At 42.8% G+C, this 14,265-nt stretch overlaps 2 protein-coding genes across 2 annotated transcripts in view; both read right to left on the bottom strand.

Moving 5' to 3' along the window:
- The window catches only part of LOC119719289, a 44,814-nt gene extending 33,979 nt beyond the window's left edge, over nucleotides 1-10,835 (bottom strand). The window contains exons 1-30 of the mRNA XM_038188688.1: nucleotides 10,746-10,835; nucleotides 10,258-10,601; nucleotides 9,948-10,107; nucleotides 9,654-9,740; nucleotides 9,160-9,494; nucleotides 8,875-9,031; nucleotides 8,560-8,676; nucleotides 8,072-8,415; nucleotides 7,762-7,921; nucleotides 7,468-7,554; nucleotides 6,974-7,308; nucleotides 6,689-6,845; nucleotides 6,381-6,497; nucleotides 5,893-6,236; nucleotides 5,583-5,742; nucleotides 5,289-5,375; nucleotides 4,794-5,128; nucleotides 4,509-4,665; nucleotides 4,201-4,317; nucleotides 3,713-4,056; nucleotides 3,403-3,562; nucleotides 3,111-3,197; nucleotides 2,616-2,950; nucleotides 2,331-2,487; nucleotides 2,018-2,134; nucleotides 1,530-1,873; nucleotides 1,220-1,379; nucleotides 928-1,014; nucleotides 433-767; nucleotides 148-304 (exon numbers count right to left, since the gene is read on the bottom strand). Of these exons, the coding sequence (XP_038044616.1) occupies nucleotides 148-304; nucleotides 433-767; nucleotides 928-1,014; nucleotides 1,220-1,379; nucleotides 1,530-1,873; nucleotides 2,018-2,134; nucleotides 2,331-2,487; nucleotides 2,616-2,950; nucleotides 3,111-3,197; nucleotides 3,403-3,562; nucleotides 3,713-4,056; nucleotides 4,201-4,317; nucleotides 4,509-4,665; nucleotides 4,794-5,128; nucleotides 5,289-5,375; nucleotides 5,583-5,742; nucleotides 5,893-6,236; nucleotides 6,381-6,497; nucleotides 6,689-6,845; nucleotides 6,974-7,308; nucleotides 7,468-7,554; nucleotides 7,762-7,921; nucleotides 8,072-8,415; nucleotides 8,560-8,676; nucleotides 8,875-9,031; nucleotides 9,160-9,494; nucleotides 9,654-9,740; nucleotides 9,948-10,107; nucleotides 10,258-10,584 (5,866 nt within the window). The 5' untranslated portion in view covers nucleotides 10,585-10,601; nucleotides 10,746-10,835. The remainder of the gene's footprint in view (nucleotides 1-147; nucleotides 305-432; nucleotides 768-927; nucleotides 1,015-1,219; nucleotides 1,380-1,529; nucleotides 1,874-2,017; nucleotides 2,135-2,330; nucleotides 2,488-2,615; nucleotides 2,951-3,110; nucleotides 3,198-3,402; nucleotides 3,563-3,712; nucleotides 4,057-4,200; nucleotides 4,318-4,508; nucleotides 4,666-4,793; nucleotides 5,129-5,288; nucleotides 5,376-5,582; nucleotides 5,743-5,892; nucleotides 6,237-6,380; nucleotides 6,498-6,688; nucleotides 6,846-6,973; nucleotides 7,309-7,467; nucleotides 7,555-7,761; nucleotides 7,922-8,071; nucleotides 8,416-8,559; nucleotides 8,677-8,874; nucleotides 9,032-9,159; nucleotides 9,495-9,653; nucleotides 9,741-9,947; nucleotides 10,108-10,257; nucleotides 10,602-10,745) is intronic.
- Nucleotides 10,836-11,191: 356 nt separating this feature from the next.
- The window catches only part of LOC119719691, a 36,111-nt gene continuing 33,037 nt past the window's right edge, over nucleotides 11,192-14,265 (bottom strand). The window contains exons 82-84 of the mRNA XM_038189187.1: nucleotides 12,048-12,110; nucleotides 11,336-11,674; nucleotides 11,192-11,211 (exon numbers count right to left, since the gene is read on the bottom strand). Coding sequence (XP_038045115.1) covers nucleotides 11,192-11,211; nucleotides 11,336-11,674; nucleotides 12,048-12,110 — 422 coding nt within the window. The remainder of the gene's footprint in view (nucleotides 11,212-11,335; nucleotides 11,675-12,047; nucleotides 12,111-14,265) is intronic.

Here is a 14,265-nt window from a genome sequence, read left to right as displayed (position 1 = left end):
TTGCTGCCAAAATGGGTGACAGCTGGATGACAGGCCTTTTTTCGGGGGGGGGGGGGGGGGGTCTGGAACCTTCAAGCAACAAGGGAAACACTAACAGAATCCTTCCGTATTTCATGTGCCTTGGAAATAGATTTTAAGACAACCCACCTTCTGCACATCCAAGGATTTGCACTTCCAGTCTCGCCGATCCTGCACCCGTCACAGTTCGGAACTGAATACGGAATTGCACAACACCTTGCAGAGTTGCATCATCTGGAAGCAGCACTGTCTTAGGCAGGTCTTCCCTAAGGTTGACTTGGAAGGTCTGAGGAGTAAAGTAGAGCAAACATGGTTTAGATGGATGTGATTGCAAATATCAAAATTAACACACTTGAGACTGTCAAGTGGGACGAGCAAAAGTATTGTGCTGTTCCAATTTTTGGGAATACTGACCTTTTCTTGATTGGAGGATTCTTCCTGCAAAGGCGAGAATTGTTCAGCAGCTGGTTTCTTGACAAGTACGGCAAAAGTGGCTGCAAGTGCTTTTGGCTCTTCACCAGTACCCGCCGGAGTTGTGGAAGAAGTTGGCAACAACTTGAAGCGGATAGCTCTGACAATCATGCGTCGGCTGAATGTAGTGTCTAGGCTAGGGCTATCTTGTGCCCCCTCGGTGATGGGAAGATTTGTCAATTGGAGCAATCCCTTGCTTTCACCCACCAAGGACAAGCCCTGACCCTCTGCATTCAGCAGAAGTCCAGATTCACTGTCTATTGGTTCCAAACAGTAGCCTGAAATGAAAAAAAAAAGTAACAGGGGGGTGTTTGAGTTCAAAATCTTAAGAAGGAGAAGCATCAAGTGTAGGAAGGCAAATGTACAGAAGGGCTTTACTGCTGGGTGAAGTTGAGGGACATTATCTGCATGATAACCTATATGATGTAGTTGCTGTACCTTGAGTTGTTGATGACGAAGGAGTTGTGGTGATGCGAGTTGTCGTGACAGTGGTGCTTCTTGTCGTTGGCTCAGTTGTAGTGTATTCTGGAAATGAAAAGATTGATTTTGAGGTCATCCAAATACCTGTGAATTTTTCAGATTGAAAAAAAAAACAGTGTACTTGGTTGCCTGACTTTGGTTCAGTCCACTCAATAGGAGGGAACAAAACGCTGGTGGATGAAGGGGTGAAGTTGATGAAGAAAGTTCTTGTAGGCTGAAGTGAAATAATGTCATATTTGTTGAAACCTACCTTTGATGCAACCCAATACATGTTGCTCAAATGTAATTGCATCAACATCACTGACACTGCGGAACTGAATGCGCAATTCGGTTATGCCGTCCAAATCATCTTCATCTTCCGGCAAGAGAGTCAGTGCAGGTTGATTTGCATCAAGAGTAATGGTGATCAACTGCAAAAGAATATGTGAAAAAAACTGTCGTTAAAAAGGTGAATGACAAATGCACAATTTAGAGCAATTGATCGTGGCTAGAAAATCCTGTAGACCTAAAATGTTTGGATGAGTTAAACGAATGAGAAGGGTCCTTTTTGCACACTCTACCTTGGGCTGGTTGGTGACATCATCAGTCACTGGAGTGAAGCTGGAGTCTCCCGGTTTTTTGGTCTGCAACGTGACAATGAGTTCTTTCGGCTGCTGCCCTGCAGCAGGTGTTGTTGTTGCACCTGCTCCTGGCTGACTTGGCGAACGCATGGTGGTGCGCAGTGCTGTGACCCTGACAGGTCTGCGGAATTTGCGATCCACACTTGGGAAACTGCCTGAGCTCTGGCTGATTGGCAATTCCGTTATGGTCACGTAGGAAGTCTCGTCATCAATGGTGAGTGCTCCATCTGCCGTCACTTGAGATTCAAGGTCTTTTTCGCCATCCATTGGCTCTTGACAGTACCCTGCATTGACATCATCCAGTAAAAGGTTGGTTTATGCAAGAAAGAATGGCTTTGTGAAAAAGTGGGGTATTTAAAAAGTGTTGAAAAGGAAAGGCAGTAAAAATGTTGGACTGCACAGAAAAATGTGTGTTTCCTGGCATTTACCTGGAGTGGTTGAAATCTCAGATGTTGTAGACTGAGATGTTGTTGTTTCTTCAGTAACAGTTGTGGTAGGCGTTGTGACAGTTGTGATTGTCGTCGTCATCTCGGTTGTGGTATATTCTAAGATAAAAATGATGCGATGAACTGATCATTGAGAAAATGTTTACATTGCTGCCAAAATGGGTGACAGCTGGATGACAGGCCTTTTTTCGGGGGGGGGGGGGGGGGGGTCTGGAACCTTCAAGCAACAAGGGAAACACTAACAGAATCCTTCCGTATTTCATGTGCCTTGGAAATAGATTTTAAGACAACCCACCTTCTGCACATCCAAGGATTTGCACTTCCAGTCTCGCCGATCCTGCACCCGTCACAGTTCGGAACTGAATACGGAATTGCACAACACCTTGCAGAGTTGCATCATCTGGAAGCAGCACTGTCTTAGGCAGGTCTTCCCTAAGGTTGACTTGGAAGGTCTGAGGAGTAAAGTAGAGCAAACATGGTTTAGATGGATGTGATTGCAAATATCAAAATTAACACACTTGAGACTGTCAAGTGGGACGAGCAAAAGTATTGTGCTGTTCCAATTTTTGGGAATACTGACCTTTTCTTGATTGGAGGATTCTTCCTGCAAAGGCGAGAATTGTTCAGCAGCTGGTTTCTTGACAAGTACGGCAAAAGTGGCTGCAAGTGCTTTTGGCTCTTCACCAGTACCCGCCGGAGTTGTGGAAGAAGTTGGCAACAACTTGAAGCGGATAGCTCTGACAATCATGCGTCGGCTGAATGTAGTGTCTAGGCTAGGGCTATCTTGTGCCCCCTCGGTGATGGGAAGATTTGTCAATTGGAGCAATCCCTTGCTTTCACCCACCAAGGACAAGCCCTGACCCTCTGCATTCAGCAGAAGTCCAGATTCACTGTCTATTGGTTCCAAACAGTAGCCTGAAATGAAAAAAAAAAGTAACAGGGGGGTGTTTGAGTTCAAAATCTTAAGAAGGAGAAGCATCAAGTGTAGGAAGGCAAATGTACAGAAGGGCTTTACTGCTGGGTGAAGTTGAGGGACATTATCTGCATGATAACCTATATGATGTAGTTGCTGTACCTTGAGTTGTTGATGACGAAGGAGTTGTGGTGATGCGAGTTGTCGTGACAGTGGTGCTTCTTGTCGTTGGCTCAGTTGTAGTGTATTCTGGAAATGAAAAGATTGATTTTGAGGTCATCCAAATACCTGTGAATTTTTCAGATTGAAAAAAAAAACAGTGTACTTGGTTGCCTGACTTTGGTTCAGTCCACTCAATAGGAGGGAACAAAACGCTGGTGGATGAAGGGGTGAAGTTGATGAAGAAAGTTCTTGTAGGCTGAAGTGAAATAATGTCATATTTGTTGAAACCTACCTTTGATGCAACCCAATACATGTTGCTCAAATGTAATTGCATCAACATCACTGACACTGCGGAACTGAATGCGCAATTCGGTTATGCCGTCCAAATCATCTTCATCTTCCGGCAAGAGAGTCAGTGCAGGTTGATTTGCATCAAGAGTAATGGTGATCAACTGCAAAAGAATATGTGAAAAAAACTGTCGTTAAAAAGGTGAATGACAAATGCACAATTTAGAGCAATTGATCGTGGCTAGAAAATCCTGTAGACCTAAAATGTTTGGATGAGTTAAACGAATGAGAAGGGTCCTTTTTGCACACTCTACCTTGGGCTGGTTGGTGACATCATCAGTCACTGGAGTGAAGCTGGAGTCTCCCGGTTTTTTGGTCTGCAACGTGACAATGAGTTCTTTCGGCTGCTGCCCTGCAGCAGGTGTTGTTGTTGCACCTGCTCCTGGCTGACTTGGCGAACGCATGGTGGTGCGCAGTGCTGTGACCCTGACAGGTCTGCGGAATTTGCGATCCACACTTGGGAAACTGCCTGAGCTCTGGCTGATTGGCAATTCCGTTATGGTCACGTAGGAAGTCTCGTCATCAATGGTGAGTGCTCCATCTGCCGTCACTTGAGATTCAAGGTCTTTTTCGCCATCCATTGGCTCTTGACAGTACCCTGCATTGACATCATCCAGTAAAAGGTTGGTTTATGCAAGAAAGAATGGCTTTGTGAAAAAGTGGGGTATTTAAAAAGTGTTGAAAAGGAAAGGCAGTAAAAATGTTGGACTGCACAGAAAAATGTGTGTTTTCTGGCATTTACCTGGAGTGGTTGAAATCTCAGATGTTGTAGACTGAGATGTTGTTGTTTCTTCAGTAACAGTTGTGGTAGGCGTTGTGACAGTTGTGATTGTCGTCGTCATCTCGGTTGTGGTATATTCTAAGATAAAAATGATGCGATGAACTGATCATTGAGAAAATGTTTACATTGCTGCCAAAATGGGTGACAGCTGGATGACAGGCCTTTTTTTGGGGGGGGGGGGGTTCTGGAACCTTCAAGCAACAAGGGAAACACTAACAGAATCCTTCCGTATTTCATGTGCCTTGGAAATAGATTTTAAGACAACCCACCTTCTGCACATCCAAGGATTTGCACTTCCAGTCTCGCCGATCCTGCACCCGTCACAGTTCGGAACTGAATACGGAATTGCACAACACCTTGCAGAGTTGCATCATCTGGAAGCAGCACTGTCTTAGGCAGGTCTTCCCTAAGGTTGACTTGGAAGGTCTGAGGAGTAAAGTAGAGCAAACATGGTTTAGATGGATGTGATTGCAAATATCAAAATTAACACACTTGAGACTGTCAAGTGGGACGAGCAAAAGTATTGTGCTGTTCCAATTTTTGGGAATACTGACCTTTTCTTGATTGGAGGATTCTTCCTGCAAAGGCGAGAATTGTTCAGCAGCTGGTTTCTTGACAAGTACGGCAAAAGTGGCTGCAAGTGCTTTTGGCTCTTCACCAGTACCCGCCGGAGTTGTGGAAGAAGTTGGCAACAACTTGAAGCGGATAGCTCTGACAATCATGCGTCGGCTGAATGTAGTGTCTAGGCTAGGGCTATCTTGTGCCCCCTCGGTGATGGGAAGATTTGTCAATTGGAGCAATCCCTTGCTTTCACCCACCAAGGACAAGCCCTGACCCTCTGCATTCAGCAGAAGTCCAGATTCACTGTCTATTGGTTCCAAACAGTAGCCTGAAATGAAAAAAAAAAGTAACAGGGGGGTGTTTGAGTTCAAAATCTTAAGAAGGAGAAGCATCAAGTGTAGGAAGGCAAATGTACAGAAGGGCTTTACTGCTGGGTGAAGTTGAGGGACATTATCTGCATGATAACCTATATGATGTAGTTGCTGTACCTTGAGTTGTTGATGACGAAGGAGTTGTGGTGATGCGAGTTGTCGTGACAGTGGTGCTTCTTGTCGTTGGCTCAGTTGTAGTGTATTCTGGAAATGAAAAGATTGATTTTGAGGTCATCCAAATACCTGTGAATTTTTCAGATTGAAAAAAAAAAAACAGTGTACTTGGTTGCCTGACTTTGGTTCAGTCCACTCAATAGGAGGGAACAAAACGCTGGTGGATGAAGGGGTGAAGTTGATGAAGAAAGTTCTTGTAGGCTGAAGTGAAATAATGTCATATTTGTTGAAACCTACCTTTGATGCAACCCAATACATGTTGCTCAAATGTAATTGCATCAACATCACTGACACTGCGGAACTGAATGCGCAATTCGGTTATGCCGTCCAAATCATCTTCATCTTCCGGCAAGAGAGTCAGTGCAGGTTGATTTGCATCAAGAGTAATGGTGATCAACTGCAAAAGAATATGTGAAAAAAACTGTCGTTAAAAAGGTGAATGACAAATGCACAATTTAGAGCAATTGATCGTGGCTAGAAAATCCTGTAGACCTAAAATGTTTGGATGAGTTAAACGAATGAGAAGGGTCCTTTTTGCACACTCTACCTTGGGCTGGTTGGTGACATCATCAGTCACTGGAGTGAAGCTGGAGTCTCCCGGTTTTTTGGTCTGCAACGTGACAATGAGTTCTTTCGGCTGCTGCCCTGCAGCAGGTGTTGTTGTTGCACCTGCTCCTGGCTGACTTGGCGAACGCATGGTGGTGCGCAGTGCTGTGACCCTGACAGGTCTGCGGAATTTGCGATCCACTCTTGGGAAACTGCCTGAGCTCTGGCTGATTGGCAATTCCGTTATGGTCACGTAGGAAGTCTCGTCATCAATGGTGAGTGCTCCATCTGCCGTCACTTGAGATTCAAGGTCTTTTTCGCCATCCATTGGCTCTTGACAGTACCCTGCATTGACATCATCCAGTAAAAGGTTGGTTTATGCAAGAAAGAATGGCTTTGTGAAAAAGTGGGGTATTTAAAAAGTGTTGAAAAGGAAAGGCAGTAAAAATGTTGGACTGCACAGAAAAATGTGTGTTTCCTGGCATTTACCTGGAGTGGTTGAAATCTCAGATGTTGTAGACTGAGATGTTGTTGTTTCTTCAGTAACAGTTGTGGTAGGCGTTGTGACAGTTGTGATTGTCGTCGTCATCTCGGTTGTGGTATATTCTAAGATAAAAATGATGCGATGAACTGATCATTGAGAAAATGTTTACATTGCTGCCAAAATGGGTGACAGCTGGATGACAGGCCTTTTTGGGGGGGGGGGGGGGGTCTGGAACCTTCAAGCAACAAGGGAAACACTAACAGAATCCTTCCGTATTTCATGTGCCTTGGAAATAGATTTTAAGACAACCCACCTTCTGCACATCCAAGGATTTGCACTTCCAGTCTCGCCGATCCTGCACCCGTCACAGTTCGGAACTGAATACGGAATTGCACAACACCTTGCAGAGTTGCATCATCTGGAAGCAGCACTGTCTTAGGCAGGTCTTCCCTAAGGTTGACTTGGAAGGTCTGAGGAGTAAAGTAGAGCAAACATGGTTTAGATGGATGTGATTGCAAATATCAAAATTAACACACTTGAGACTGTCAAGTGGGACGAGCAAAAGTATTGTGCTGTTCCAATTTTTGGGAATACTGACCTTTTCTTGATTGGAGGATTCTTCCTGCAAAGGCGAGAATTGTTCAGCAGCTGGTTTCTTGACAAGTACGGCAAAAGTGGCTGCAAGTGCTTTTGGCTCTTCACCAGTACCCGCCGGAGTTGTGGAAGAAGTTGGCAACAACTTGAAGCGGATAGCTCTGACAATCATGCGTCGGCTGAATGTAGTGTCTAGGCTAGGGCTATCTTGTGCCCCCTCGGTGATGGGAAGATTTGTCAATTGGAGCAATCCCTTGCTTTCACCCACCAAGGACAAGCCCTGACCCTCTGCATTCAGCAGAAGTCCAGATTCACTGTCTATTGGTTCCAAACAGTAGCCTGAAATGAAAAAAAAAGTAACAGGGGGGTGTTTGAGTTCAAAATCTTAAGAAGGAGAAGCATCAAGTGTAGGAAGGCAAATGTACAGAAGGGCTTTACTGCTGGGTGAAGTTGAGGGACATTATCTGCATGATAACCTATATGATGTAGTTGCTGTACCTTGAGTTGTTGATGACGAAGGAGTTGTGGTGATGCGAGTTGTCGTGACAGTGGTGCTTCTTGTCGTTGGCTCAGTTGTAGTGTATTCTGGAAATGAAAAGATTGATTTTGAGGTCATCCAAATACCTGTGAATTTTTCAGATTGAAAAAAAAAAAACCGTGTACTTGGTTGCCTGACTTTGGTTCAGTCCACTCAATAGGAGGGAACAAAACGCTGGTGGATGAAGGGGTGAAGTTGATGAAGAAAGTTCTTGTAGGCTGAAGTGAAATAATGTCATATTTGTTGAAACCTACCTTTGATGCAACCCAATACATGTTGCTCAAATGTAATTGCATCAACATCACTGACACTGCGGAACTGAATGCGCAATTCGGTTATGCCGTCCAAATCATCTTCATCTTCCGGCAAGAGAGTCAGTGCAGGTTGATTTGCATCAAGAGTAATGGTGATCAACTGCAAAAGAATATGTGAAAAAAACTGTCGTTAAAAAGGTGAATGACAAATGCACAATTTAGAGCAATTGATCGTGGCTAGAAAATCCTGTAGACCTAAAATGTTTGGATGAGTTAAACGAATGAGAAGGGTCCTTTTTGCACACTCTACCTTGGGCTGGTTGGTGACATCATCAGTCACTGGAGTGAAGCTGGAGTCTCCCGGTTTTTTGGTCTGCAACGTGACAATGAGTTCTTTCGGCTGCTGCCCTGCAGCAGGTGTTGTTGTTGCACCTGCTCCTGGCTGACTTGGCGAACGCATGGTGGTGCGCAGTGCTGTGACCCTGACAGGTCTGCGGAATTTGCGATCCACTCTTGGGAAACTGCCTGAGCTCTGGCTGATTGGCAATTCCGTTATGGTCACGTAGGAAGTCTCGTCATCAATGGTGAGTGCTCCATCTGCCGTCACTTGAGATTCAAGGTCTTTTTCGCCATCCATTGGCTCTTGACAGTACCCTGCATTGACATCATCCAGTAAAAGGTTGGTTTATGCAAGAAAGAATGGCTTTGTGAAAAAGTGGGGTATTTAAAAAGTGTTGAAAAGGAAAGGCAGTAAAAATGTTGGACTGCACAGAAAAATGTGTGTTTTCTGGCATTTACCTGGAGTGGTTGAAATCTCAGATGTTGTAGACTGAGATGTTGTTGTTTCTTCAGTAACAGTTGTGGTAGGCGTTGTGACAGTTGTGATTGTCGTCGTCATCTCGGTTGTGGTATATTCTAAGATAAAAATGATGCGATGAACTGATCATTGAGAAAATGTTTACATTGCTGCCAAAATGGGTGACAGCTGGATGACAGGCCTTTTTTCGGGGGGGGGGGGGGGGGGGGGTCTGGAACCTTCAAGCAACAAGGGAAACACTAACAGAATCCTTCCGTATTTCATGTGCCTTGGAAATAGATTTTAAGACAACCCACCTTCTGCACATCCAAGGATTTGCACTTCCAGTCTCGCCGATCCTGCACCCGTCACAGTTCGGAACTGAATACGGAATTGCACAACACCTTGCAGAGTTGCATCATCTGGAAGCAGCACTGTCTTAGGCAGGTCTTCCCTAAGGTTGACTTGGAAGGTCTGAGGAGTAAAGTAGAGCAAACATGGTTTAGATGGATGTGATTGCAAATATCAAAATTAACACACTTGAGACTGTCAAGTGGGACGAGCAAAAGTATTGTGCTGTTCCAATTTTTGGGAATACTGACCTTTTCTTGATTGGAGGATTCTTCCTGCAAAGGCGAGAATTGTTCAGCAGCTGGTTTCTTGACAAGTACGGCAAAAGTGGCTGCAAGTGCTTTTGGCTCTTCACCAGTACCCGCCGGAGTTGTGGAAGAAGTTGGCAACAACTTGAAGCGGATAGCTCTGACAATCATGCGTCGGCTGAATGTAGTGTCTAGGCTAGGGCTATCTTGTGCCCCCTCGGTGATGGGAAGATTTGTCAATTGGAGCAATCCCTTGCTTTCACCCACCAAGGACAAGCCCTGACCCTCTGCATTCAGCAGAAGTCCAGATTCACTGTCTATTGGTTCCAAACAGTAGCCTGAAATGAAAAAAAAAGTAACAGGGGGGTGTTTGAGTTCAAAATCTTAAGAAGGAGAAGCATCAAGTGTAGGAAGGCAAATGTACAGAAGGGCTTTACTGCTGGGTGAAGTTGAGGGACATTATCTGCATGATAACCTATATGATGTAGTTGCTGTACCTTGAGTTGTTGATGACGAAGGAGTTGTGGTGATGCGAGTTGTCGTGACAGTGGTGCTTCTTGTCGTTGGCTCAGTTGTAGTGTATTCTGGAAATGAAAAGATTGATTTTGAGGTCATCCAAATACCTGTGAATTTTTCAGATTGAAAAAAAAAAAACAGTGTACTTGGTTGCCTGACTTTGGTTCAGTCCACTCAATAGGAGGGAACAAAACGCTGGTGGATGAAGGGGTGAAGTTGATGAAGAAAGTTCTTGTAGGCTGAAGTGAAATAATGTCATATTTGTTGAAACCTACCTTTGATGCAACCCAATACATGTTGCTCAAATGTAATTGCATCAACATCACTGACACTGCGGAACTGAATGCGCAATTCGGTTATGCCGTCCAAATCATCTTCATCTTCCGGCAAGAGAGTCAGTGCAGGTTGATTTGCATCAAGAGTAATGGTGATCAACTGCAAAAGAATATGTGAAAAAAACTGTCGTTAAAAAGGTGAATGACAAATGCACAATTTAGAGCAATTGATCGTGGCTAGAAAATCCTGTAGACCTAAAATGTTTGGATGAGTTAAACGAATGAGAAGGGTCCTTTTTGCACACTCTACCTTGGGCTGGTTGGTGACATCATCAGTCACTGGAGTGAAGCTGGAGTCTCCCGGTTTTTTGGTCTGCAACGTGACAATGAGTTCTTTCGGCTGCTGCCCTGCAGCAGGTGTTGTTGTTGCACCTGCTCCTGGCTGACTTGGCGAACGCATGGTGGTGCGCAGTGCTGTGACCCTGACAGGTCTGCGGAATTTGCGATCCACTCTGGGGAAACCGCCTGAGCTCTGGCTGATTGGCAATTCCGTTATGGTCACGTAGGAAGTCTCGTCATCAATGGTGAGTGCTCCATCTGCCGTCACTTGAGATTCAAGGTCTTTTTCGCCATCCATTGGCTCTTGACAGTACCCTGCATTGACATCATCCAGTAAAAGGTTGGTTTATGCAAGAAAGAATGGCTTTGTGAAAACGTGGGGTATTTAAAAAGTGTTGAAAAGGAAAGGCAGTAAAAATGTTGGACTGCACAGAAAAATGTGTGTTTTCTGGCATTTACCTGGAGTGGTTGAAATCTCAGATGTTGTAGACTGAGATGTTGTTGTTTCTTCAGTAACAGTTGTGGTAGGCGTTGTGACAGTTGTGATTGTCGTCGTATCTCGGTTGTGGTATATTCTAAGATAAAAATGATGCGATGAACTGATCATTGAGAAAATGTTTACATTGCTGCCAAAATGGGTGACAGCTGGATGACAGGCCTTTGTTTGGGGGGGGGGGGTGGGCTCCGGACCTTCAAGCAACAAGGAAAACACCAACAGAATCCTTCCGTATTTCATGTGCCTTGAAAAAAGGTTTTAAGACAACCCACCTTCTGCACATCCAAGGATTTGCACTTCCAGTCTCGCCGATCCTGCACCCGTCACAGTTCGGAACTGAATACGGAATTGCACAACACCTTGCAGAGTTGCATCATCTGGAAGTAGCACTGTCTTAGGCAGGTCTTCCCTAAGGTTGACTTGGAAGGTCTGAGGAGTAAAGTAGAGCAAACATGGTTGAGATGGATGTGATTGCAAATATCAAAATTAACACACTTGGGACAGTAAAGTGGGACGAGCAAAAGTATTGTGCTGTTCCAATTTTTGGGAATACTGACCTTTTGTTGATTGGAGGATTCTTCCTGCAAAGGCGAGAATTGTTCAGCAGCTGGTTTCTTGACCTGTACGGCAAAAGTGGCTGCAAGTGCTGTTGGCTCTTCACCAGTACCCGCCGGAGTTGTGGAAGAAGTTGGCAACAACTTGAAGCGGATAGCTCTGACAATCATGCGTCTGCTGAATGTAGTGTCTAGGCTAGGGCTATCTTGTGCCCCCTCGGTGATGGGAAGATTTGTCAATTGGAGCAATCCCTTGCTTTCACCCACCAAGGACAAGCCCTGACCCTCTGCATTCAGCAGAAGTCCAGATTCACTGTCTATTGGTTCCAAACAGTAGCCTGAAATGAAAAAAAAAGTAACAGGGGGGGTGTTTGAGTTCAAAATCTTAAGTAGGAGAAGCATCAAGTGTAGGAAGGCAAATGTACTGAGGGCCTTTGCTGCTGGGTGAAGTTGAGGGACATTATCTGCATGATAACCTATATGTTAGTACAGATTGGCTGTCTACTGATTCCAAACAGTACCCTGGCCAGAAAGAAAACAGGTTTTCATATGAGAAGGAGGCTTGACTAGGTTAGAAAGAAATGACAACATAGCACATAATTTTGTATAATATATAAAACTCCCATCTTTTACCAATATCAAAGTAAGATTATTTGGAAATGACACATTTCTTGTTGATTCCTGTTTTTTTTCTTTTATGAGGCTTTTTACCTGTTGTTGGTGATGATTGTGCAGTCATTGCAGTTGAAGTGGTAACCGTGGTACTTTCTGTTCCTGGGGATAAGATAATTAGATTGAAAATGTACTTTTCAGTTTGACATTTGCCTTGTGAAGGACACAGTACGGAAAAGGTGTACTATGCTGACTGGGAACAAAAAAGCAAAGGTGCTTTCTAACTCTCAGCAAAAAAATAGTGATGATGAGGGGAAAAAACACAGATTTTTGATGAAAGGTTTCGAACCAAATTAAGTGCTAAAAGAATTTTTTTTTGCTGTTTGTTTTTTGCAGTGATAATTTCAGCTGTTAATTGAGAAACAGCTTATACAAGTTTCTTTTCACAAAAGTTCAATAAGATTAATATACATACCTATACAAACTTTCATCCCATGCTCATTAACACATTGAGATTTTGATCCAAATGAATTTTCAATTGCTATGCTGTATTTTATTTAAAAACTTTTCTATTGTATGCATTTGCAAACGTCTGCACTACATGTTTTATGGCTATTTGGGGTTGGAAGCAGTATACCCTTTGTGAATTGTTCATTGGGCCAAAACAATTCAAATTTGGAATTGAATAAGTTGGTAGAAAAATATCGCTTAAGAAAATGTTTCCTGGAGTTAAAGTAAAAAATTCATAGAAGGTAATATCAGAACCTCCTGGAGCACCTATTTTGATAAAAGTAACACGATCAATATTAAAGCTACATACATGCTGTGTACCGGGGTAGTTGCCTACTTCTGAAATATCCAGGATATTTGTAATTTGCATTTAATAATGGGTAATTATTTTTTTTTTTTGGAGACACCTTGTATAATGAGGAGCTGTGAACGTTTGTAATGAACATGAACATGCATTTGCATACGTCTGCACTACATCTTTTATTGCTGTATGGTGTTGGAAGCAGTATACCCTTTGTGAATTGTTGTTTGGGCCAAAACAATTCAAATTTGCATATTTATTCCAAAAACTAAATGTGGACCGATTGCTTTTGCTTCAGTGTCTCATTCGGAATTGAATAAGTTGGTAGAAAAATGTCGCTTAAAAAAAATGTTTCCTGGACTTAAAGTAAAAAAAAACATAGAAGGTAAGTCTTAAAAATGATTCGTAAAATTGTCACTTTCATTGAACTATTAAAGATTTGTACATACGAGAACGTGTTGGTCTTGTTGTCGTTTCAATATCAGAACCTCCTGGAGCACCTATTTTGATAAAAGTAACACGATCAATATTAAAGCTACATACATGCTGTGTACCGGGGTAGTTGCCTACTTCTGAAATATCCAGGATATTTATAATTTGCATTTAATAATGGGTATACATTATTTTTTTTGGAGACACCTTGTATAATGAGGAGCTGTGAACGTTTGTAATGAACATGAACATGCATCTGCATACGTCTGCACTACATGTTTTATTGCTGTACGGTGTTGGAAGCAGTATACCCTTTGTGAATTGTTGTTTGGGCCAAAACAATTCAAATTTGCATATTTACTCCAAAAACTAAATGTGGACCGATTGCTTTTGCTTCAATGTCTCAATAGGAATTAAATAAGTTGGTAGAAAAATATCGCTTAAAAATGTTTCCTGGAGTTAAAGTAAAAAAATACATAGAAGGTAAGTCTTAAAAATGATTCGTAAAATTGTCACTTTCATTGAACTATTAAAGATTTGTACATACGAGAACGTGTTGGTCTTGTTGTCGTTTCAATATCAGAACCTCCTGGAGCACCTATTTTGATAAAAGTAACAAGATCAATATTAAAGCTACATACATGCTGTGTACCGGGGTAGTTGCCTACTTCTGAAATATCCAGGATATTTATAATTTGCATTTAATAATGGGTATACATTATTTTTTTTTGGAGACACCTTGTATAATGAGGAGCTGTGAACGTTTGTAATGAACATGAACATGCATTTGCACACGTCTGCACTACATGTTTTATTGCTGTATGGTGTTGGAAGCAGTATACCCTTTGTGAATTGTTGTTTGGGCCAAAACAATTCAAATTTGCATATTTATTCCAAAAACTAAATGTGGACCGATTGCTTTTGCTTCAGTGTCCCACTCGGAATTGAATAAGTTGGTAGAAAAATATCGCTTAAAAAAAAATGTTTCCTGGACTTAAAGTAAAAAAAAAAATAGAAGGTAAGTCTTAAAAATGATTCGTAAAATCGTCACTTTCATTGAACTATTAAAGATTT

The sequence above is a fragment of the Patiria miniata genome, unplaced genomic scaffold (genome assembly GCF_015706575.1).
Source record: "Patiria miniata isolate m_02_andy unplaced genomic scaffold, ASM1570657v1 HiC_scaffold_8, whole genome shotgun sequence".
Lineage (NCBI taxonomy): Eukaryota > Metazoa > Echinodermata > Asteroidea > Valvatida > Asterinidae > Patiria > Patiria miniata.
Note: the sequence above shows the minus strand (reverse complement) of the source record. Positions and strands in the feature narration are given on the sequence as shown.